Source organism: Phocoena sinus, chromosome 20 (genome assembly GCF_008692025.1).
Source record: "Phocoena sinus isolate mPhoSin1 chromosome 20, mPhoSin1.pri, whole genome shotgun sequence".
Lineage (NCBI taxonomy): Eukaryota > Metazoa > Chordata > Mammalia > Artiodactyla > Phocoenidae > Phocoena > Phocoena sinus.
The window spans coordinates 56699444-56725538 of NC_045782.1; the positions used below are offsets into that span (position 1 = coordinate 56699444).

Here is a 26095-nt window from a genome sequence, read left to right on the forward strand (position 1 = left end):
CTAATAGTTGATGGAGAGGATAAAGCCGTAACCAGCTATGCTTGTTTTTCATAATAACATGGTAAGAGACAGTATTTTACTTGGCATAAAAAAATAGCTACAAACAGTATTTAGTTTAAATGGCTTATTCAAGATTGTGTTAGCAGTTAAAAACATGAGCTTTATTGATTTAGGAGAAACTCCTCAAGGAACTACAGTTTCCGTTTTTTTGGAGCGATTTGCTGAGCAATAAAACTTGAAGAGTAATTATTCCCTAACGATTTAATGTGACTGGTATTTTACATCATAGGTACGGTTAGCTACTCATATTTTTAAATAAAAATACACATTTCTGTCTTCCAGGTTTTTTGCCTTATTGGTTATGTTCCATCAGTTATTCTGTTTACCTATATTACTTCTTTCACTTTTAAAAACATTGTAAATACCAAAGAATTTTGGTCATTTATCTATTCTGTGGTAAGTCACATTTTATATTATTTTGTCTCAGCTTTCCCTAGCGCGTTATCTGAAAGTCATGAACTCTTTTCATGGTTATACTGAAAGGGTTACTGTGTCTTTTCTAAGTGCAGAACTTAGCTAGCTAGCAGCGTCTGTTAGTGTGTATATTCGTCTTCAGCCCCATCCACTCCATGAAGGGATGATATTTTGTTGCATTTAACAACTAGCATGACAAGGATGCCAGCTACAAAAAACTGGTATCAGCGCTCTGACACTTTCTGGCTAAGTATCTGCTGTGGTCCAGGTTTTATTAGAAGATTAAAGACATAGTTAATGCTGAGGCACCCAGTAAGTTTGTTGGAAATTGCTAAACATCTTTTCCCTTGTTTTCTCGTTTTCTTCTTTAGACAGCATTGGTTTGCATTGTAGTCACCGAAATAACTTATTTCATGGGATATACAGTTACAGTTGTTCTTCATTATGCCTTGTGCATAACCATCCCAATCTATCCGCTTCTAGGTTGCCTGATTTGTTTCATAAAGGTAGGTCTGTTAGGTGTTCTAGTATTTTTTAAAAAGGGTAAATAATTACTGCCTAATCTTTGGGATCTTAGCTCTTGTACTGAAGTAGTAAAAAAAATAAAATAAAAGGTTGACTGCTAGTACTTGATTTAAATACTATTAATGTAGCAGTAAACGTAAAATTACTGTGGAATCCTTTCAAGCATGTTTCTAAACTGCAGATTCTCAAAGGAGAAGGACTGTGTTCATTACGTGGTCTTTCATGCCCAAAACAATGTACATAAGTTAGAAGTATGATCTGACTGCAGTCCATATGTGTTGGACTGGGGAGTTTTGGGGGAGTGTTTCGGGGGAGTTTTTCAAGTGTATTGTACTGTACAGGGATGAGGAAAAATAAAGTTTGAGCGATTTTTTTTCAAGAAAAAAATAGAGGAACAAATTAATTTTATTAAGCCTGGTTAATTGAAAACAATTTCTGTGGTTAGAAAAAAACTTAAGTGATGAATTAATTTAGGACGATTGCTGATTAATTCTACTGACACACCTCCTTACCTCTCTCCCCTCCCTTTTTTTGGCTTAAGTTTATAATTTAATTTATACCTGCTCTGATAGGCATATTTTGGGGTGAGGAAGATCGTAATCTAACTACAAAACATGGCTATAAATATTAACAGGTAGCTAATTTATAGAGAAGACGTGTTTGCTGTTAAATACATGTTTTTCGTTTGAATCGAACGTTTCTACACGTAAAAGAAAATTGGTTCCTCTGCACACAGCGCTTCCGACACCAAGCGTGTGGGTTTTCCCTGACATTCAGCAGTTCTGACACTGACCAGAGTTAGCGCAGACCCCACGGGTTCAGGGCTCAGTCCTGCAGGCAGCCCCCCCGCTTCAGATTCCAGTCACGGGTCGTGGGTCCCCAGGCCACCCACGTTCTGTCTGACTTGGACCCCTTGCCGGGGATCAGTACTTTGCTCTAGAACTGGCTGGCAGGGCCCAGAATGGTCCGAAGGGCAGAGCTCCTGTCCCTTTGCAGTTTGGAGAGAGTCGTCCTCCCAGCGTGTTAGAGGCTTTGTGGAGGTCCCATGACCTGGGCAGGATGAGCTAATCAGTCTCCACGCTCTTCTCCCCTCCCTGGTGGTGGCACCTGGGGCCGGAAGTTCCAGCCCTCTAGTCTGGCTGGTCCTCTGTCAGTCAGCCTCCATCCTCCTCTGAGAGTCCCCTCATTAGCATAGACTCAGCTGAGGTTGAGAGGGGCTTGTTTTATACGATGAGAGACACTCCTGTCCCCTCTGTCACTCAGGAAATTCCAAGGGTTTTAGAAGTTCTGTGCCAGGAACTGTGGTCAAAGACCACATTTCATTATATCACAGTATCACAGCCACATACAAATTTTCAAAACGTTTTGTCTTAGATTTCTTGGAAGAATATGCAAAAAAAAGAGGGCACCTACAACCCATGGGATCGTCTTTTGGTGGCTGTTATATCGGTAAGAAATAACTGTGTTAGCATGTTACCTTATGAGTGGTTTGGTCATATGGTTTTAACTCTCTTTTTAGTTTTTATTCCATTGCATAAAAATGAAGGTGCATAAGAAGTCAGTGTGTTAGTTAATGCTAGCTAATACGCATTTCACTTACTGAATACATCCACTTTAATGTACTTGTTTTTTTCACGTCGTTAATTCTATTTAATGATAATTCTGGCTTCCATAGGAGCAAAAACAAAGCTTTTTTAAAATTATAATTTATGAAGCTGACAACAGATGAACTTTACAGAGGTAGAAAAGTATGTGAAGGGTCATTTTACTAAAAATCAACCTTGGTTTGTATTAACATTTATTCTTTTTTTTTTAACATCTTTATTGGAGTATAATTGCTTTACAATGTCGAGTTAGTGTCTGCTGTATAACAGAATGAATCAGCCAAATGTACACGTATATCCCCATATCTCCTCCCTCTTGCGTCTCCCTCCCACCCTCCCTATCCCACCCCTCTAGGTGGTCACAAAGCACCGAGCTGATCTCCCTGTGCCATGCGGCTGCTTCCCACTAGCTATTTTACATTTGGTAGTGTATATATGTCCATCCATTAACATTTATTCTTAACTCATTGTATGACATGCAAAAAAAAATTGTGACGAAGTTTTTCAGTGATGGAAAGGAGCCTGATGTATGTGGTTTTGGTTCTGTTGGTACACGGGGGGAAAGAAAAAAACCCAAAATGATTCAGTCACGAGCTGTAACCTGTTTTTCTTTTAGCCTTACCTGCAGTGTGTGCTGTGGATTTTCCTCTTACAGTACTACGAGAAAAAATATGGAGGCAGATCATTAAGAAAGGATCCCTTTTTCAGGTCAGTTTTTTAAATTTCAGGTTTAATTTTTTTTAATTTTAATATATTTTTTTTTTACTATATTGACAGAGTTGTGCAGCCATCACCATAATCTGATTGCAGGTCATTTCCATCACCCCCAAAAAGAAACCTTGTGTCCGCTGGTCACGTCCTTCCCCCGCTCAGCTGGCCCCCAGCCCTGTGTAACCACTGATCTACCTTCTGTCTCCATAGAGCTGCGTATCTTACACATTCCTTTAAATGGAATTATGCAAGGTGGGGTCTTTTCTTGTCTGGCTTCTTTTACTTGGGCATAACGTTCTGGAAGTTCATCCACGTTGTAGCATGTAGCAGTACCTCATTACCTTTTTGTTTGTTTTTGCTGAGTAATATTACATTGTAAGGATATACCACACTTGATCTATTCATCGGTTGGTTGGCATTTGAGCTGTAGCCACTTTCTGGCTACTGTGAGTCATGCTACGATGCACATCTGGGTGCACATATTTATGTGGACGTATGTTTTCATTTCTCTGGGGAGGATACCTGGGAGTGGAATTGATGGGTCATTGTGGTGGCTTTATGTTTAACCTCTTCAAGAACTGCCAGACTGTTTTCCACAGTGACTGCACCATTTTACTCCTAGGAATGGATGAGCGTTCTGTTTTCTTCACGTTGTTGCCCATACGTGTTATTGTCGTTTCGACTTTAGCTGTTCTCGTGGGTGCACGTTAGTGTCTCGTGGTTTTCATTTGCACTTCCCTGATGATTCATGATGTGGAGTGTCTTTTCATGTGCTTATTGCTCATTTTTATATCTACTTCGGAGACGTGTCAGTCTGAATCCTTTGCCCATTTAAAAAATTGGGTTGTCTTTATATTACTGAATTTTGAGGTTTTTTTAATATATTCTGGTTACAGTCTCTTATCAGATATATTTTAAAATATTTTCTCCAAGTCTGTGCATTTTTTTTCAAAGGACGTTTTAAATTTGAAGAAGAGTTATTTCTTGAAATATGGCCGTTGGTACCAAACTGGTTCTGAATTTCGTTTTTATATTTCCCACGTATTTGTTTATTTGCTGAATATTCACATTCTGGAGAAAACTGCAAAGTATTGGAAAACGTATAGGGGTTATTCACTAGCCGCTGGACCCGCCCCTCATCCACTGAGGCAGAGTGTCTGGCTCTCCTTCTGTGTCTTTGCCTTTATTCCTGCTCTCGTTTTGGGGGAGATTTCAGCATCCACACAGGTAACCCTTCCAACATCGTAACCCCTCAGTTTCTGATTTTCTCCAAGCCAGTGACTTTTGTCTCTGTTCCACTTCACCCTCTGTTTGCATCAGAGCCATTGATGATGCTACATACTCATCCCATAGAAACTCAGCTCTGTTTTAATGCTGTTTGGCAGCCCTACGCCTTTACCTACTCAGCAGCTTCCTATCTTTTTCTTTTTTTTTTTTTTATTTACTTATTTATTTTTTGGCTGAGTTGGGTCTTCGTTGCTGTGTGTGGGTTTTCCCTAGTTGTGGCGAGCAGGGGCTACTCTTTGTTGTGGTGCGCGGGCTTCTTATTGCGGTGGCTTCTCTTTGTTGCGGAGCATAGACTCTAGGCACACGGGCTGCAGTAGTTGTGGCACGTGGGCTCTAGAGTGCAGGCTCAGTAATTGTGGCACACAGGCTTAGTTGCTCCGCGGCATGTGGGATCTTCCCGGACCAGGGCTCGAACCCGTGTCTCCTGCATTGGCAGGCGGATTCTTAACCACTGCGCCACCAGGGAAGTCCCCTCCTATCTTTTTCTTTTCTGTAGTTCTCGCAGGCCTTCTTTGTATCCCTCAGATTCTCAGAGTCACCTCAGCTCACCTCACTTCTTACTTCTCAGTGGATGATCGTGCCATCTGTCTCAGGAAACAGAAGCACCTGATTATAAATTATAAAATGTGTACACACTTGTCCACATCTTTCGTCACTTTTGCTTTTTCCCAGCCCCAGAGGAAGGTGTCCCCCTTGTTATCCAAGTCTTCCTGTGTTCTGTCTGCTTAAGGATGTTGCTCAGTCAGCTCTCTCTTTCTGTGTCTTTCCCTTTTGGATCTTATTAGGGTATATTTCCCTTTGGGAGGGGGTCGCCTTCCTCCCATATAAAACAAAGTACTCATCAATCGCATTGAAACCTGAGTCCCTCTCTAGCTCTTACCCCCTCTCTTTCCTTTTTTCTTTTTGATCATATGTATATTTTTTATTTTTTTAGCGTTTTTATTGGAGTATAATTGCTTTACAGTGGTGTGTTAGTTTCTGCTGTATAACAGAGTGAATCAGTTATACATATACATATATCCCCATAACTCTTCCCTCTTGCATCTCCCTCCCTCCCACCCTCCCTATCCCACCCTTCTAACTGGTCACAAAGCGCTGAGCTGATCTCCCTGTGCTATGTGACTGCTTCCCACTAGCTATCTGTTTTACATTTGGTAGTGTGTATGTGTCTGTGCCACTCTCTCACTTCGTCCCAGCTTACCCTTCCCCCTCCCCATGTCCTCAGGTCCATTCTCTAGTAGGTCTGCATCTTTATTCCAGTCTTGCCCCTAGGTTCTTCATGACATTTTTTTTTTTTAGATTCCATATATATGTGTTAGCATACGGTATTTGTTTTTCTCTTCTGACTTACTTCACTCTGTATGACAGACTCTAGATCCATCCACCTCTCTACAAATAACTCAATTTCGTTTCTTTTTATGGCTGAGTAATATTCCATTGTATATACATGCCACATCTTCTTTATCCATTCATCTGTCGATGGACACTTAGGTTGCTTCCATGTCCTGGCTATTGTAAATAGAGCTGCAATGAACATTGTGGTACATGACTCTCTTTGAATTATGGTTTTCTCAGGGTATATGCCCAGCAGTGGGATTGCTGGGTCATATGGTAGTTCTATTTTTAGTTTTTTAAGGAACCTCCATACTGTTCTCCATAGTGGCTGTATCAATTTACATTCCCACCAACAGTGTATGAGGGTTCCCTTTTCTCCACACCCTCTCCAGCATTTGTTGTTTGCAGATTTTTTGATGATGGCCATTCTGACCGGTATGAGATGATATCCCATTGTAGTTTTGATTTGCACATTTCTCTGATGATTAGTGATGTTGAACATTCTTTTATGTGTTTGTGGGCAATCTGTATATCTTTTTTGGAGAAATGTCTGTTTAGGTCTTCTGCCCAATTTTGGATTGGGTTGTCTGTTATTTTGATATTGAGCTGCATGAGCTGCTTGTAAATTTTGGAGATTAATCCCTTGTCAGTTGCTTCATTTGCAAATAATTTCTCCCATTCTGAGGGTTGTCTTTTCGTCTTGTTTATGGTTTCCTTTGCTGTGCAAATGCTTGGAAGTTTCATTAGGTCCCATTTGTTTATTTTTGTTTTTATTTCCCTTTCTCTAGGAGGCGGGTCAAAAAGGATCTTGCTGTGATTTATGTCATGGAGTGTTCTGCCTATATTTTCCTCTAAGACTTTGATAGTGTCTGGCCTTACATTTAGGTCTTTAATCCATTTTGAGTTTATTTTTGTGTATGATGTTAGGGAGTGTTCTAATTTCATTCTTTTACATGTAGCTGTCCGGTTTTCCCAGCACCACTTATTGAAGAGGCTGTCTTTTCTCCATTGTATATGGGCAGAACATTCCCAAACTCGTTCTACGAGGCCACCATCACCCTAATACCAAAACCAGACAAAGATGTCACAAAAAAAGAAAACTATAGGCCAATATCATTGATGAACATAGATGCAAAATCCTCAACAAAATACCAGCAAACAGAATCTGACAGCACATTAAAAGGATCATACACCATGATCAAGTGGGATTTATCCCAGGAATGCAAGGATTCTTCAATATATGCATATCGATCAATGTGATACACCATATTAACAAATTGAAGGAGAAAAACCATATGATCATCTCAATAGATACAGAGAAAGCTTTTGACAAAATTCAACACCCATTTATGATAAAAACCCTCCAGAAAGTAGGCATAGAGGGAGCTTTCCTCAACATAATAAAGGCCATATATGACAAACCCACAGCCAACATTGTCCTCAATGGTGAAAAACTGAAACCGCTTCCACTAAGATCAGGAACCAGACAAGGCTGCCCACTTTGACCACTATTATTCAACATAGTTTTGGAAGTTTTAGCCACAGCCATCAGAGAAGAAAAAGAAATAAAAGGAATCCAAACCAGAAAAGAAGAAGTTAAGCTGTCACTCTTTGCAGATGACATGATACTATACATAGAGAATCCTAAAGACGCTACCAGAAAACTACTAGAGCTAATCAATGAATTTGGTAAAGTAGCAGGATGCAAAATTAATGCACAGAAATCTCTTGCATTCCTATACACTAATGATGAAAAATCTGAAAATGAAATTAAGAAAACACTCCCGTTTACCACTGCAACAAAAAGAATAAAGTACCTAGGAATAAACCTACCTAAGGAGACAAAAGACCTGTATGCAGAAAATTATAAGACACTGATGAAAGAAATTAAAGATGATACAGACAGATGGAGAGATATACCATGTTCTTGGATTGGAAGAATCAACATTGTGACAATGACTATACTACCCAAAGCAATCTACAGATTCAGTGCAATCCCTATCAAACTACCACTGGCATCTTTCACAGAGCTAGAACAAAAAATTTCACAATTTGTATGGACACACAAAAGACCCCGAATAGCCAAAGCAATCTTGAGAAAGAAAAACAGAGCTGGAGGAATCAGTCTCCCAGACCTCCGACTATACTACAAAGCTACAGTAATCAAGACAGTATGGTACTGGCACAAAAACAGAAATATAGATCAATGGAACAGGATAGAAAGCCCAGAGGTAAACCCACGTACATATGGTCACCTTATCTTTGACAAAGGAGGCAAGAATATACAATGGAGAAAAGACAGTCTCTTTCCTTTTATAGCCAGAAGGCTTCCACCTCCAGTTTGTCACCTCCTTTCCCATGTCCCATTCACTCCCTAACTCCTGCCATCTGGCTCCTGCCCTCACCTCTTGGCTGCTCCTGTTTGTGGTAAGGTAAACTAATGGCTCCTCTCTGTCTGGTAAAGTAGGCTTACCCTCTTTAACTGATCTACAGCCTTAAATGTGACTGACTTCTTCCCTTAAACTTTTCTCCTCTTTCTTTCTTTTTTTTTTTCCCCATAATGTCAACTTCTATTTGCCTCTTTACCTCTCTTAATAGTACTTCAGAATTTCCTTTGGAAGCGCTCTTTCCTCTGCCCACCTTTATGGTGTTGCTACGGATGCTGACTTCAGCCTCTCTGTCCACGCTGCCTGGGTCATCTCACGTACACCCAAGACGTAAATTCTTTGAGAGCGGGGTCTGTGTTGGTTTTTTTAAAATCTTTTTTATCTTTCTGTGAACTAGTGCTTGACACATACTGGTTGTAAATAATTGTTGAATAAATGAATGAATTTAGATAATATCATCCAAATGATGTCAGTGAGTGAAAAATAGCTCTATAATTTCTACCTTTAAGAGATAACTGATCTCCGACAACAGATCTCATGTTGCTATATTTTTTTCAGTCTTTTCTCTATGTAGTGCTTCAATTTCTTACCATTTTAATTATTTGAAAATCTATTTATACTTTCAGGACCCTTACAACAAAGTCCAAAAGTAGGAAGTCTCCAGAACCACCAAACAATGAGGATGAAGATGAAGATGTCAGAGCTGAAAGGGTGAAGGTCAAAGAATTGCTGAGCTGCCAGCGCCACGAGGAGGTAACTCAGTCTCTCTTGCTGAGCCGCGTGCGGTGAGCAGTGAGCAGCCCCTCTGCACAGGGTTAGCCTCGAAAATTGTCCCCTTATATGAATCGATTGCCAAGAAGTTTGTCTTTGAAAAAATGTTTGTCCACTTTCTTTTGAACAAGCCGTTATTCCCGTCATAGATGGATAGTTATCTATGCAGTACCCCTTATTAGCAAATATAGTTCTTACGATATGGCCAGGAGCTGTGTACGGCCTGTCATTGAACGATGGATATCTGAGTTATCACTCTTTTTTAAATCCTGTTTCCCTTATTAGAAGCCAGCCATTATGGTCAACAATTTGCATAAAGAATATGAAGACAAGAAAGATTTTCTTCCTACAAGAAAAATAAAGAAAGTGGCAAATAAATATGTCTCCTTCTGTGTGAAAAAAGGCTGGTATTTAATTATTTTTTCTTGAATAACTTTTCTGGAAGAGTAATTTTCATTCTTTAGTTTGATTTACATATGACAATTTTTCTTTTAATTCCTTTAGGAGAGATCTTGGGACTATTGGGTCCAAATGGTGCAGGCAAAAGTACGATTATTAATATTGTGGTTGGTGATATAGGACCAACTTCAGGCCAGGTATGGTATAACGGTGTGGGATATATTGAATATGATTTATATTTTTAATTAAAATAAACTTCTTAGTGACAAATGGGATTTTTATGCTCAAATTTCATGTTTTAATATTAATTTTTTAGGATAGCTTGATCAAGTTACGATCTTTTTGGTTATCTGTGAGAATAACGTACATAGTCACATTTGCATGCACACATGCAGAACGCACACATGTACAGTATTTCTGCTTTTATGCTGATTACAAGCATGGGTGATTTGTCCACCGACTTAATAGAAGCCCGTTGTGTTAACTTCAGGAAATAGAGGAGCTAACCTTGACCTTGCCGTCAGCTAGCCTTCGATCACACCAGCCACGCTGGCTCATTCTTTGCTGGAAAATGCCGGGCACACTTCACTCTTTTCCTTTTACCTTAGGTTTTCCTTATGTTGGCTATTCCTTACCCCACAGAAAACCAGATGAGCAAATTCACATGTTCCCTTGGCTCAGAAATCACCTTTCCGTGGGGCCCCCTGATCCTCCTGGTTAAAACGGGCCTTGCCTTCCCACCCAACCCTGCATCCCTGGCCACCTTTTCTAGCCATGTCTCTCATCTCTGACGCAGCCATGTGTGTCGTTTCTTCATCAGAAAAGGGTGAGAATCTGACCTGCTGTGACCCTGACTTTAGGAAGTCAGGAGTTTGGAAGGAGTTTGAATTAACCCACTTGCCACTTCCTTTACGATGGAAGTTAAGCAAAAATAGTCATTACACTTGGTTTATATTTCTGCAGGTATTTCTAAGAGACTATTCTTCAGACCCAGCTGGAGATGATGATGCCGTAAAGTGTATGGGCTACTGTCCTCAGATAAACCCACTGTGGCCAGAGATTACATTACAGGAACATTTTGAAATTTATGGAGCTGTGAAAGGAATGAGTGCCAGTGACATGAAGGAGGTCATAATTCGGTAAAATAATTGTCTTTAGAGCCCTTTTGTTACCTGGAGAAAGGTTCACATGCCATGGCTTTAAAATTTCATAGCAGGCATTTCCGTGGATCATAATTTTCATAGAAGAAGATCATTAATTTTTCATATATTCTTTACCAAATTATGACAGCCATGAAAATGAAAAGGAAACATTTTTATTTATAAGTACAGAATGAATGTACCTATAAATGTCATGAAACCTATTTTAAAGTGAACCTTTTAATCAAGATATTAATTTATTTAAAGTGAGCTTCGACAGAGTAATTGTTCTAGGAAAAAAACAGTGTCAGTGATCACTTTATACTTGTATTTATGTGCATCATGGTACACTCATTTTGTATTGTGTATTTTGCAGAATAACAAATGCACTTGATTTAAAAGAACATCTCCAGAAAACGGTAAAGAAACTACCTGCAGGAATCAAGCGAAAGGTACTTTTATTTAACGACAAGTGTGTGTGCAGTCTGGTGCCTGGTAGAGTTTCTTTTTTTTTTTTCTTTTCTTCTTTCACATTCTTTTTTTTTTTTAACATCTGTATTGGAGTATAATTGTTTTACATTGTTGTGTTAGTTGCGGCTGTATAACAAAGTGAATCAGCTGTTCGTATACAAATATCCCCATATCCCCTCCCTCTTGCGTCTCCCTCCCACCTTCCTTATCCCACCCCTCTAGGTGGTCACAAAGCACCGAGCTGATCTCCCTGTGCTATATACAGCTGCTTCCCACTAGCTATCTATTTTACATTTGGTAGTGTATATATGTCCATGCCACTCTCACACTTTGTCCCAGCTTACCCTTCCCCCTCCCTTTGTCCTCAAGTCCATTCTCTATGTCTGCATCTTTATTCCTGTCCTGCCCCTACGTCCTTCAGAACATTTTTTTTTTTTTTTAGATTCCATATATATGTGTTAGCATACGGTATTTGTTTTTCTCTTTCTGACTTACTTCACTCTGTATGACAGACTCTAGGTCCACCTGATAGAGTTTCTTATAGCCTCCCCGCGCTCCGTTTTCTTTCCGTCCAGCTGTGTTTTGCTCTGAGTATGCTGGGGAACCCTCCTGTTACTCTGCTAGACGAGCCATCCACAGGTATGGACCCTAAAGCCAAACAGCACATGTGGTAAGTATGACGTCAGGGACGCTTGAGACCCATTGTGCTGTAGCATCATCACGGGTGGTTTTGTGTTAGTTACATACATGTATCGATTAAAAATCCTGCACAAAAGGAGAAATCGTAATTAAAAATTTCTTGAGATCCCCTTAAACTTTTTAAACCTGATCATATTTTTCATCAGCTGTTAACAGTATATTATGTGTGCCAGGACAAAAATGAGAGTACTGTTTTCTGAATAGTTTTTTAAAGGTTTTTTTTCCTGTATAAAGTAACATATGTAAGTAAACATCTCATAACAGTGTTGTCCTAAATGTCCATTGGAACTCTCTTTCTAGGCACTCATCATTGTTTGAGCAACTCTTTGAGCCTAGGTTTCCATGTCTATAAAATGTGAGGTTTGGTTCAGACGCATGTTAAGTTTTCCCTATGATTCTGTGGCTGTTTTTGTTATAACGTGAAAAGCCATCGGTTTCTGTAATCGGTTGGTTAGCATACTTTTAACCCATAGAAACGCTTGAAATCGTGAACTTTCTTTCCATTTGACAAGCTTTCAAAAATAAGGTAAAATGAGTTGGGATAGAAGAATCACAGTTGGGCAGAATATACTAATTATAGCAATGATGTTTGATAAATTTAAATTAACCAAATAGTTGGATTTTTAAAACTCAGGTATTTTCATGGACGTTCAGGTGCCACCTTCCCTTCTTTTCGTTTTATTTGTATTTTGTAGGAGAGCAATTAGAGCTGCGTTTAAGAACAAAACGCGGGCAGCTATCCTGGCCACTCATTGCATGGAGGAGGTGGAGGCTGTCTGTGACCGAGTGGCTATCCTGGTGTCTGGGCAGCTAAGGTGGCTGTTTGCCGCGGAGGGGGGAGAGGGGTGCAGGGCGGAGCACGTGTCTGGATTTGGAACGCTGTCATTTCAGAAACTTATAATAATACACATTAGCTTAAATGTTAAAAAACGCTCCCTTGTTTTATCAGCTTTCTGTAGAATCACTTGGAAATATGTTACTTTTTTCCAAAAATTGGCCAGCCACTCTGCGTTTGGAATTGGCTTAATTATTCAACAACTGAGAGTGTTATTTTCAGGCATGATATTTGCTGTTTTTAAAAATTGGTAGGCACTGTATGGGATTGTAACTCAGCGTATAAAATAAATATACGAGTTCATACTCATATAGGTAAGCGATGGAGTAAGTAAATAAATGTGGGAGTAGAGACACTTCTCTTTACAGAAAGATGCCAGATTGTGTAGTACCTCCCAAGTATCGCCTGGACTTAAAGCCAGTCTGTATTCTAAAGTATGGGAAGGGGTGGATAGTAACTTTACGGCAGAGAAATGGGACAAATACCACCCTAAGCAGGCAGGGCCATGTGGTCATCACATGCCCCCTGGGACGTGATGAGAAAGTACTTCAGCTCTGTGTTCTTTGCTCCAAAAACCCACACCCCAGTCTAATCATGAGAAAAACATCAGACTACCCCAAATTGAGGGACATCCTACAAAAACAGTTCTCAAAACTGTCCAAGTCATGACCAAGACCAAGAAGGATAGAATAAGAAAGTGTCCCCGAGCAGTGGAGACTGAAGAGGTGTGGCCACACAGCACAGTGGGATCCTGGGTGGACTCTGGGGCAGAAGGAGGACATGAGTGGAGAAACCGGTGAAGTCCAAGTAAAGGCAGTAAACTCAGTAATAATATACCAGCGTTGGTTTCTTAATTTTGACAAATGTGTCACGGTAATACAAGATGACAGTATTAGGGAAACTGAAGTTGGGGGAGGGGTATATGAAAACTCTGTATTATCTCTTATATTTTCACCTTTTATATAAATTGACAAGTATTCCAGTGTGGGAATTTTATTTAAATCATTCTTAAGTGAGAAATTATCTTTAAAACTGTCAGGTTATCTTATATCTGTACTTCCTTTTAAAAATTACTACAGATGTATTGGGACAGTCCAACATCTAAAGAGTAAATTTGGAAAAGGATACTTTTTGGAAATCAAATTAAAGGACTGGATAGAAAACCTAGAAGTAGACCGTCTTCAAAGAGAAATTCAGCATATTTTCCCAAATGCAAGCCGTCAGGAAAGGTAAAGATTTAAAAAATTTAGTTACATTTCTTTGTACGGCAATAATCATAAAAATTGGTTATTGTATTATGGATTAATGAAAAAATGTAGTATAACCAATATTGGACTAATGTAGTTTGATGAATGGAGTTTTATGAAGCTGACTCATTTTTAATGTTAGATCTTTCAACATGTAATAGTATTTAAAGTTTTTAAAGTTCTTATCCAGGAGTAATGAGAGAGTTATTTTATTGTGCATGGAAATATTTTTAAGATTTCAAATAATTTTTGTCTAAATAAGTATCAAAATAAGTTATTGGAGTTTTATTTTGAACTTTCAGAGCTTCAGAATGCATAGTAGTTATTTTGAATTTACCTGTATTTTATCTTTGCTTTCAGTTTTTCTTCTATTTTGGCTTATAAAATTCCTAAGGAAGATGTTCAGTCCCTTTCACAATCTTTTTCTAAGCTGGAAGAAGGTAAGTAATATTTGAAAAACATTGTGAGGTAGCTTTCGAATTATTAAAGAATTCTATTAAGAAGTTTAGGAGTCGGGACTCAAGTTTACTGTAGAAACTATGGTAAGTAAGAAGATGACCTTTTACTAATTTAATCTAAGCTGTAGGTAAATAGTCACACGCTAGGGATTTTGTAGATTAACTGTATTGTAGTGTAAACCTTTCACTCTGGACATCACCGCGGTTTTTCACGTTGCATCTCTGAGAAAGTTCATCTTAATTAGCCCTCACCAGTTCAGTCCAGAAGTGGGAGCACTGAATTTCGTGAATCCTTACTTCGTATTAGACCAGAGAGGTAGCAATGGTAGCAAGACACCAGTGGCAGGCAGAGAAGGGAGAGGAAAATTCATAGTGGTAGGCATTCCTAAATCTAAGGGAGAGGAAAATTCATAGAGGGTAGGCATTCCTAAATCTAAACTTTAAAGAAGTTTATTGGATCTTGGCATTTAAAAAATAAATGTTAGTTGGGATAAAGATACCTCACCAGCAGAGAGAGGCAGTCTCCTGGGTGGGGCACCTATTCATGTACAGGTTATTTTACGGCATTTGTAAGCTACGAAACTTCCTGGTGCTTTCTTTTTAAAAGAAAAAAAAAGTGTTACTTCATTAAATATACTTTTTTTGGTTTATTGGCTGCGCCTCACGGCGTGTGGGATCTTAGTTCCCTGACCAGGGATTGAACCTGTGCCCTCCACAGTGAGAGCACAGAGTCCTAACCACTGGACCACCAGGGAAGTCCCTCCTAGTGTTTTCTTTATGATTAAAGAGAACATTTGAAGTAATTAGGGAGAATTAAAGGAATGAATAGAAAACCAGAAATTTGATATTGGGCCAGAATGCAAATGGACCTAAAATAAGTACAGAAAAGCATGTGGACACATGACCCATGATATCCAGAACCTAGTGTAAGAAGTCCAGAGTGGACTGTACTGGGACTGGGGGATGGGAGAGACAGAGCAGGAGCAGAAGAAACGTGAAAACAGGAGGAATGAGGGAGAAGAGGAAAGGAGGGGAAAGAGGGGCTGCTTGGAAAAGGAGAGTAAGGCAAGTCCGTCCGCGAAATACGTTGCACTTAGGGCCGTAGAGAATTGAGCGGCTGGGAGAGAAAGGAAGCAGATAGAGGACAGTGCCCTGTATTGGCAGCTTTAAATCGAAATGAGTTGATTATAGAGATTAAAACAACAACAACAACAAAAACCAGATTGTTAGCCACTCAGTAGTTATTGCCATTTTATTACTTGAAAATATTAATAAGTGAAATATTATTTTTGTATTTTAACAGCTAAACGTACTTTTGCCATTGAAGAATACAGCTTTTCTCAAGCGACATTGGAACAGGTACTATAAAGTTAAATTTCAAAAGTTCTTCTGTAGAAGAAAGTGTCCCGCATCTAATCGTTTTAGGTATATATTGGACAGGGAAGGACCCGTATCTAATCGTTTTAGGTATATATTGGACAGGGAAGGAGATTGTGAGCCAGAGACCAATCGCTATAGAATATTCCTAAACTTTGTAAATAACAACTTGAGCTCCTCCATCTGCTTATTTTGAATAGCTCAGTATTGTTTCTTCAGTGTGAAGAAAATGAGTCATGATGGGTGGTGTTTCATATTAGCACATCTGAAATTACATTGCTTAAATATTTATAAATATTTTTGTGATGCTACTTTAATATATTAATCAAAAAATAAATAATCTATTAATCCTCTAAAGTAGCATTCATCTTTTTGTGGGATTAGTGGAGATTATTCTGTTTAAGTAATATTAACGGCAGTACATCTCTTGATACTTGAGTGGTTAATGTAACTAGGTATTGCCTTATGCTATTGCTGATTTAGTTAAAGTTTTTGTAAGATAATTGCACAGCAGAATATTGTATTCATTAATTTATTTTCATTTAGGTTTTTATAGAACTCACTAAAGAACAAGAGGAAGAAGACAACACTTGTGGCACTTCGAACAGCACACTTTGGTGGGAAAGAACACAGGAAGACAGAGTAGTATTTTGAATTTGTGTTGCTCAGTCTGTTTACTGCATTTCTTTCTTCTTCACTTTATTTTAACTTTGGTTTAAACGTTTATTGCTTGAACGGTAATTGGAGAACCATGAAAGCACGTGGGATTTTCCTGACTTCGTTAATTGAAATGCTGTTGGTTGTGTGTTTTGCTTTTCTTCAAATAAAACTTGTGTATAATGCATTGAAACTGCACGTTTGTATCTGACGTATATGGCACTGTAGTCTGTATGTGAAGTTGAATATGTGCTTTTTCACTTTTCAGAAACAGTGCTTGTGATTTTATGATTTGAAGAAACAGTGATAGAATCATCTTATTTTGAACAGTTATCTTTTAAGTTTATACCATCTTGTTACATAAGTATGTAATACCCCAATCTAAATAAAAAACGAATACATAAATAACGCATAGAACAGAGACATAAAGCAAAAGTTTGCTTCTCCTTTTTAATTTCTAAACGAAACTGAATGGAAGCTGGCGTCCTAAAAACCTGAACGCTGGACAGTCTCAGTGCACGTAGAGGTCTGCAGAAGTGACATTCACTGGGTGGCACTCATCAGCCGGAATAACTGAACCGAGACCTCGTTCTGTTAGGTGATTTTAGACGTAAGTAACTCAGGCGCAGTGCTCTCGCTACAGTTCCGTTGCTTACGGTAAAACTCAGAGGCGTCTCCATTATTGTGGAGACTGTGTGTAGAATCTTACTATGTAATAGCCTGATTCTTTTGACTGTTCGTGGCTAGAATGACAGACATCTATAGAGCTACAAGAATTAAGCCATACCTCCACCCCTCGTGGAAGATAGAAATTTTTTTGTCATCTTCCTTCCAAAGGGCACATTTTCTTTTATTCTAGAAATAAACTGTATTATTTGAATATCTCTCTCCTTTATAGAGTTTTAACTACATCACCGTGTAGATTTATTTAGTTACTCATCTCAGATTCACTTTGGAATGTGGTGGAATGTAAATAAGCTTTTGGGCCTTAAATTAAGGATAAGTAAACTATACATAATTCTCTTTAATAAGAAGCCAGAATTTCACTCCCTGACAGAGTTGAAGTAAGATTATGGTTAAGACAGTCTTAGAAATATTTCCTTGTAGAGCCCACGTGTGGACTATAGATATAATATAATATAAATCCTACTAGTGGACATTATATTTCAACCAGATGAGTGAAAGTTATTAACTTTGTGAAAACAAATATATTAAGGGTGTGTTTATTGCTTTACGAAGAGTCTTAACGCACAGCAGCCACAGCAGAAGGATTTGGTGCTGAGCTCCTCTAAAGATCCAAACCCTTTAATGAAGCTATTAACTAACGTAGGTGAAGCTCAAGTTTTCGCCGTCCCGTGTAATAAGACAGCTGTGCTTTTAGGCTCTAGCAGCTGAAGTACAATAGTGTACCTTTCTCAGCCTCGGTACGAGGTACATGACCGATACCTTCCTCTGTTGCTTTGGCCACACTGCTAACAGTGCAGGTACGTTACGTGCCGTCTCAGAGGTCTGTCTTCTAACTAATCTAAATGAGCTGTTTTACACAGCCTCTGGTCGGATTCCACAGCCTGCAGCGGAGTTGCCTCCCCTCTAGGATCCAGTGGCCGAGTGCGTTCAATCTTCTGTTATCAGGGCACTTGCTTCAGGATACCTACCTTTTGGTTCTTCACCTGAGAATCTCGCTTTTCCATCTTTAGTAAAAGTTGTAACTTTTAAACTACGGTACTACACGATGAAGACAAGTAGGAAGCCTTGGAAAGAAAATCTTTACCTTTGTAGATAAATTAGTAAATAGCACATTGTATTTTCTAAGCAAGTCATTGCTAACCGGTGCCGTAAAGAGATATCTTTTAGTGTCTAATATTCATGTAAATACCCAGGGTTTCTTTTTTTGGGGGGGAGGGGTGTTTGTAGCTCTGCTGACCAGTCATAATCACGTTTCCTATCTATTAAGTTCATTCAGTGACTTCACTATTATTGTGCTCTTGTAAGCATTTTTTTTTAAAAAGGGCTTTTTAAAAAGTTTTTACATACTTAGAGTGAATATATTTTGGTCATGAATTAAATTATTTTAATTTAATTAAAATTAAAATGTAGGAGTGTTCTGTTCCCATTTTTTCACAGTAAGAGAATTTTTTCTATTCAGAAGTATAATTTAACTACTACTTAGGAAAACAAGGGTAAGTGGGGTGGGAAGAAAAGGACACAGCAGGTCAAATAGGAAATTTATTGACAGTGTACAGTTCAAAATGTCTTAAATTATAATCTCAAAACGTTTTTTCTGTACCAATACAAATAAATATAAATACATATATTGGGAAAAATTAGAAAAAGCCACATCACCTGCCTTATATTTTCCACCCACAATCAAATCTTAAAAGAGAACACCCGGACTTCACAGAGCGACCGTGGTTCGTGACTAATAGTGCAAACATCTGTCTGCAGCGTTAGGAACGAGGCCTGAAAAACACAATGATGAGCGTCCTTTACATTTCTCTTTGTGAGCTCTTAATCTTTCTTCCAGCTTGTTCTCAGTAAAAGGCCGTGGGTTTTCTTTAAAGCCTTTTTTTTCCTTTAAATTGGCCCAAACTATCTAAAACCAATATTTTTATCATTAAGATGTTTTTAGAGTAATTTTATTCAACAGACATCTTAGTGATCAAGTTTCAAGCAATGGGTTCTTTGGAGAGAACAATAACTATCCACTTTGGCCATGTAAGATCTTACAGTCTAGTGGGAAGAGGTTAGATACTTATGTACTTTAATATAATATGACAGATGCTTTGCTAGTGGTAGTAACACTATTTTATTGGAGCACAATTCTATTTAGGGTAAGTGTTGTCATGCTTTTATTCTGTTGGTCACACAACATTTTCTTCTAAATGTGTTCTGAATTTGAGGAAAAATCATGCTGTATTTTTATGTAACATAAATACACATTAATTTTTTTTAATAGAAATGCTTACCCCTCGTGTATTTTTAATATTCCTAACATTGATTTTTCATTTTCTTTCCTGAAAGAACATGTTACATAAAATGAAAGAATCTATTCTCAGGTGAATAATTTTTATATCAGCTATTCTTATAAGGTAAAAGTTTACTTATTTTTCATTCATAATGTGTTATATGTAAGTAATTATGCTGCCATTTAAGAAAAATAAATATGATTATGTTATTAGTAATAAGCTTTAAGAACTGAAAACTTAAGACAACCCTTCATTTTGTATGAAATGGATTCTTTGTTATTTAGTGTCGATAAACGAATAATGAGTGTCTCATATTAAAAATGAAGAAAAAACCTGGCACTAGAATTGTTAGTAATTTATTTTTAGTATCTGTGGGGTTTTTACAAGAATGTTCAAGGGGGAACATTGCCAGTTACTTGTGTTTTAATTCATATTCATATTTTAATCTTAAACTAGATATTCTTTAGATCTTTTTATCTCAAATCTATTTTGTGAAAATATAAAGCAATCATTTTTACTTACATTTTATTACATTTAACAAATTAAATTATTCCCAAATATTTAATACATATTTATCATTTCCCTTAGAATGTTTGAATAAATTGATTCTCTTAACACTTAGGTACGATTTTAAATTTAATGAACCAATTTTTCTCAAGTACCTAAAGCAGCTCTTGCAAATCTAATTCATCAGATAAAGCAAATTAATTTTAAGCACCTTAAAAATAGCATACTCAAAACTACATGATTAGAAAGCTTGCTTGCATAAATACAGCTTGCTTGCATAAATACAGAATTTATAAACAAAGCTTGCTTGCATAAATACAGAATTTATAAATAAAGCTTGCTTGCATAAATACAGAATTTATACACTTGCATAAATACAGAATTCCAAAAAAATCAGTAATTTAAAGTAATTTTTTTTAATTGGAATATAATTGCTTTACAATGTTGTGTTAGTTTCTGCTGTACAACCATATGAATCAGCTATATGTATACATATATCCCCTCCCTCTGGGACCTCCCTCCCCCCTCCCCCCTTCCCACCCATCTAGGTCATCACAGAGCACCGAGCTGAGCCCCCTGTGCTCTACAGCAGGTTCCCACTAGCTATCTGTTTTACACATGGTAGTGTATATATGTCAATCCCCATCTCCCAATTCATCCCATGTCTACACACAGACCTTCCCAGGGTCACAACCGTTGCCAATAAAAGGGCCATCTCAGGTCACCGAAGTTCACCTCTTGATAACTTGAGAGTAAGAGGTGGGTGATGCTGGTGAGGTTGCCCAGGTAAAGACTGGAACTGCTCAAGGGCGTAATTACAGTAAATGCTAACATAAGCATAAAACCCGCATCTACCCTCAAAGAGTAAGCTGGCAACTGTTCAGGCGACTGCTTTTTTATGAGCTTCTAGCTGTGACTTAACAGTTTCAGGTTTTTGCAGCCCAGTGCTTTTTCCTAAGACAAGGTATCACTTAAGTTTTATTGTCAGGTTGCATCTAAATTCGTGGTAATAGGATTTTCCAAGTTCTGCGTTGTAACTATAGTGTAACCTTCTTAGTTGAAGACTGGCTAAATGAATCCCTCACTTGGGTTGCAATTTTATTTCCCTTTTATTTGTAACGCTTCTGTGTCTCATTAACCACAATACCGTAGTCATTTTATTAACAGTGTGATATCACTACCGTTCTGCACCACATTATCTAACTCTTATTGTAGGAAAAGATATTGAATGCTAATTCTCTTGTTTATGCATTGGCTCGTAATTTCTTTGGCCACATTATACTGTTGACATTATTAAGTAATTATTATGTAATTGATACTTGTTTTCCGTTGACTGCATCCAAACACGTCAAAAGTATGTGAAATCGAGTCTGTGACTGAATGAGATCAGAAGTGTTCTCGGTCCAGCTTTATAAATTGATAAACCCTTAATTCTAATGTCAACTATATTCCTTAATTTTTAAAGGCACTTCTGCTTTAATTTTTTTTTGTTTATAAATTTACTTATTTTGGGCTGTGTTGGGTCTCCGTTGCTGTGCACAGGCTTTCTGTAGTTGCGGCGAGCAGGGGCTACTCTTCGTGCGCGGGCTTCTCATTGCAGTGGCTTCTCTTGTTGCAGAGCACGGGTTCTAGGTGTGCGGGCTTCAGTAGTCGTGGCACGTGGGCTCAGTAGTTGTGGCTCCCGGGCTCTAGAGCGCAGGCTCAGTAGTTGTGGCGCACGGGCTTAGTTGCTCCGCGGCATGTGGGATCTTCCCAGACCAGGGCTCAAACCTGTGTCCCCTGCATTGGCAGGCAGATTCTTAACCACTGCGCCACCACGGAAGTCCCTGCTTTAATTTTTAATGAATAGACAATATACACAACATGATTCAAAATTTTAAAGTAAAGATTAAAAACTAAAAAAGTAAGTCATCCTTGCTCTTCTGCTCTTTAAGGAAAGAATAAATCTTCCTACAATCTAAAAAATGGAAGTTCTGATCTTCAAATATATGCAAGTCTAGCTTCTATTTGGCTGGTTAGAGAAATACAACTTTAAAAGGGTGGTTGTAACCACTAAGTATGCATGCTTCAGAATTTACCTTCCCCAAACCAAGGCATTAGGTAGTCCTTGAGAACTGCGACGGTGTCCAAAATCTTTAAGGTTTAAACGAAGATTGCTTTTCGTGTATCATTCGTGTGTTCACGAATTGTATTGTATTGCCTGCCTCTTTTGAATCAGCACTTACAAACACTGGGGATACGTAGCTGAAATAAAAAATCTCTGCCCTCGCTGAACTTCCAATATAACAGAATGAGACAAACTACCAAAAACTATGTATGTATATAATGCATTAGATGCTGAGAAAAGAAGATAAGGAATGTTGGAATGGAGTGGATGTTGCAGGTGAGTGACGGTCACACCACACTGAGCCGGCAAGCTGGGGAGTGAGCAGTGTAGACAGAGGGACGGCAAGTGCCAGGGCTCCGAGGCACAGTGTGGCTTGTTTGAGAGCAACAGGACCTGTGAGGCTTGAGTGGACCGGTCAAGCCGGGGGCACTAGTAAAAGGGGGGCTCAGAGAGAGACCCTTGAGTGGACCGGTCAAGCCGGGGGCACTAGTAAAAGGGGGGCTCAGAGAGAGACCCCAGGGGCTGTGAGGGACATTGTGTGGACTTCGTGTGTGACCAGAAGCCATGGGAGGGTTTTGAGTAGAGGAGGGACGTCGTCTGATATATTTGAACAGGAGCAACTTAGCTGCTGTGTTGAACGTAAAAGGGATGCCGTGGTGGGGAGGGGAAGGGGGAGAAAGAAAGACCTGGTAGGAGGCAACTGCATCTGATTAGGCAAGAGGTTAAGATGAGTTGAATCAGGAAGTGGTGAGAAATGGTTGGATTCTCAACGTTTTGAAGGTAGAGCTAGGATGGCGCGGTGGGAAAGAGATTCACTGGCCCCAAGTTTTCTTCTGGAAGGGTGGAATGGTCCTCAGTTATTATCTCTTTGACCTCATCTTCTATTAACGTCAGATGGGATGAAGAGCATGAAAGTTCAGGTTTAAGGATGTGGGGGAAAGATTGGGAATAGGTTTTAAAGTTTGAGATGCTCGTTAGACGTCTGAGTGGAGAGGTCCGGTAGGTAAAGGAAATGAACATCTGAAGCAGTGTTGGTTTCGGCAGCGGCTCCTAAGCTGAGAATCACAGTGGCGTAAAAAGTGCAAAATGTCTTAGCAGTAGTAAAATGGATAACGTTCAGGTACGACGCCGGAAGTCAAGGATCCCATCCAGACAAAGGCAATTCTGAGAACACGTTTGAGACCCAGTGTTCTCATGTCTGCAATGTTCTGGGCTTTCTGTCTGCAGTCCCTGAATTTATGATCAGAATAGACACACTTGGGAGTTGGCATAACCTGCTTTGTCAGATGTCCCCTCAGGAGAAAATATCCCTCTTTGAGAACACCGATATAATGCATAGATTTGAGTTGAAAATAGATTCATTTACCCAAAGGTTTCCGTGGAAAAGTTATCTTTAACACATTTCTGTGGGTTTTGCACACACAGGTAATGTTCCACATTCTGCTCGAGGGCGGTGGGTTCCTGGTTCTGGTCCACTCGGATTGAGGTAGAAGACACATCTTTTAAATTCCGATTTTTAAAATACAGATGTTGTATCAGAGTTCGATAGACTCCGTCTGCAAACTTATTCTGAAGGTCTTTGTGTACATATTGGAAGGCTTCTCTTAGTGCTGTTTTGAGTTCATCTTGGATTATCTTTTGGTTATTTTGTGACCTATCTTCTTCTTAACACGTCAGGTTATTTTTCTGCTCCTCTTAAGCCATTTCTTAATGAGGTTCCCAATTGGGGACTGTTCGTTTGGGGGCGGGGATCACTATCTACAGGCCTTCATTATGAATATTAGAAATGTGTGTCCGAGATAAACATAACTGTCTATACAGAGCCACGTGTCTGTGTATCTTTGCTTACATCTTTTTTTTTTTTTTTTTTGGCTTACATCTTGAAGTTCAAGGTAAGAACCTTAAAAAAGTCCTACTGGCTCTATTTGACTTACGGTCATTTAAATCAACACATATACTGTTACTGCAAGATGCAAACCCCAGGATCTTGTCTTGGGCTTCCTGGATATTCTCGTGCAGTAGGAGATACAAGGCCTATCCAGCAGACTACTGAGCAAATAAAATTGAGGACTGAATTGTATTAAAAAGCCACTGCAAGTTTCTCGGTCATTTTAGTGTAATTGAAAGTCAAAAGAAATTAGAATAACAGCTTACAGTTTAAATTCAAAGCTGGAGGAGAATGAATCTCACACTGGAAATGTGGCAATGCCAGGGAGTTTTTTTATTCAAAAACGTTTTATCTCAGACTTCATAATTAAGGTCCAGTCTCCCCGCGACCACCACCGTAGAGATGGTTAGACGCCCAGTTTCCAATCCTGCCAGGTGTGAAAGCAACACAGTACAGGAGGCAAGTGCCTCGTGAAGAAACGGCAAAATGGGAAGCCTCTGGCCACCAGATGGCAGCAGAGGGCTGTGCTGCAGGGGCCCCGTCCCCATCCAGAAAGGGCTGGATGGAGGCAGCGCAAGCCGTGGCCCAAGAAGAGCCCAAGCTGGAGCCAGCAAGTCAGCCTGGGAAGCCGGAGCCTAAACTCCACGGAGCAGAAGGGTCATCCTTGTGCTAGTTCATTTGGGAAATAGGAGACAGCAAGGTTCAGAATGTCAGAACAAAGAACGTGATGAGCGAGCCAGAGAAGTCCCCGCAGGACAGCCAGAGGTTAGAAAGGACCGGAGCTGTATGCAGCAAGAGCTTGAGACTGGGTTTTAAACCATCAGTGTTAAATCTCTCCTTTGGTCCCTTTAAGGAGCCACAAAAAGTAAACCTTTCAGGGACTCTCGAAAAGACAGGCAAGGAATACTCTGTTATCTCTCATCCCGAAAGTCGATGTTATTGGCAACCGGGATGATGGGGAGATGGACGGGCAGAGACGGGAACACAGAACCTCTAGGAAACAGGTTCTCCGGGGGCCACTGGCCATAAAGATATAATCACAGTCTGAGTTTTACTGCTCCCCCTAATAGTAAAACTAGTGATACCCACACATGTGAGAAAACTCAGTTTATCTTCTTCCCGTATAAATGAGGACTTAAGAATGTCCATGATAACGTTCAGGCGGGAGAAAGCATCAAGACGAGTCAAAAGTGTCATTTTATTGGATTCTCAAGTCTGAGAACCACGGGTGTTGACTATCGCATTTAATCCTTACATCAACCCCGAGAAAGAAGGATGTTTATTTTCGCCTTCCACTTTACTGCTGGAAACTCTGAGGCCAGAGAAGTTAAGTGATTTACCCAGTGACCCTGAGTTCCTAAGTGGCTGAGCTGGGATTTGAACCCAGGCAGTGTGACATCAGGGCTTATTTTCTCCATCCCTTCCCGCCATAAAGTGACACTTGGCCCTGTCACGGCATCTGGCGTCTGTCTTGCGATACTTGCAGAATACTGACTTCGCTAGTGGGAGCCCCACGCGTGGCAGGCAGACCTCTCAGGGGTGTTCACGCACTCCCACACACGGGGGGGGGGTGCACGTTGCCGAAGGTGGCCGGTGGTGGCTGAAGTCCCACCATTTGTCTTGTCTTCCTGCCAAGTCAGCTGAAGGTAATCAGCCAGCAGTGGTCGGTTGTGAAATGAACAGTAAAACGAGAATCAGTATTAGCTACAGCGGTGATTTTCAGGCTTGAATGTATCCAAATTGCCTGCTTCCAGAAGATCCTGGTTCAAGCTAAACCAGAGGGGTCTGGACAAAAGTTGTGAAAGGCCCGGAGAAGGAAACCGTTCTCTGGAGTTTTTAGCAACTTCCCCCGGGAGGCTCCTGAAAATTAATTCTACCTGACTTAGATGCCGTTCGCTCACTTCAATAAGCCACATTTGTGAAGAATCCATAATTGGAAGATTCTTTTACCGTGGTAAAGAACTCTTACATCACCCTGAGGTGTTTGAGTGACTGGGGTATAGTGAACAGCCCCCAGGCTGGACTGAAGTTCAGTCACAAGCTTTGTAGTGGGTCAGTCTGTCGATGATTAAATTCATTTTCTTTTGTTCTTAAATTCCTACATTGGGCCAGACACTAGCTTAGGAGCTGGGGAAACGGAGGCTAACGATACAGAGTCTTGACTTTACAGGGCTTAGAGTGTTTGGGGGGAGTTACACAGAAAGTAACTGGTGTATTCCTTATCCATTTTTGCATAACAAATCATCCCCAA

General features: G+C 39.5%; 1 protein-coding gene across 10 annotated transcripts in view; it reads left to right on the forward strand.

Moving 5' to 3' along the window:
- The window catches only part of ABCA5 (ATP binding cassette subfamily A member 5), a 66676-nt gene extending 46989 nt beyond the window's left edge, over positions 1-19687 (forward strand). For 8 of the 10 annotated variants that reach the window (XM_032616961.1, XM_032616958.1, XM_032616962.1 and 5 more), the window contains 15 exons: positions 343-456; positions 846-980; positions 2374-2448; positions 3220-3311; positions 8950-9076; positions 9380-9497; positions 9599-9690; positions 10457-10632; positions 11009-11084; positions 11679-11773; positions 12498-12617; positions 13717-13866; positions 14245-14324; positions 15646-15701; positions 16266-19687. In XM_032616961.1, coding sequence (XP_032472852.1) covers positions 343-456; positions 846-980; positions 2374-2448; positions 3220-3311; positions 8950-9076; positions 9380-9497; positions 9599-9690; positions 10457-10632; positions 11009-11084; positions 11679-11773; positions 12498-12617; positions 13717-13866; positions 14245-14324; positions 15646-15701; positions 16266-16373 — 1614 coding nt within the window. In that variant the 3' untranslated portion in view covers positions 16374-19687. Of the gene's footprint in view, positions 1-342; positions 457-845; positions 981-2373; positions 2449-3219; positions 3312-8949; positions 9077-9379; positions 9502-9598; positions 9691-10456; positions 10633-11008; positions 11085-11678; positions 11774-12497; positions 12618-13716; positions 13867-14244; positions 14325-15645; positions 15702-16265 lie in introns of those variants that run through there. The other 2 variants (XR_004347570.1, XM_032616965.1) reach the window with 2 other exon arrangements.
- Positions 19688-26095: the final 6408 nt, after the last annotated feature.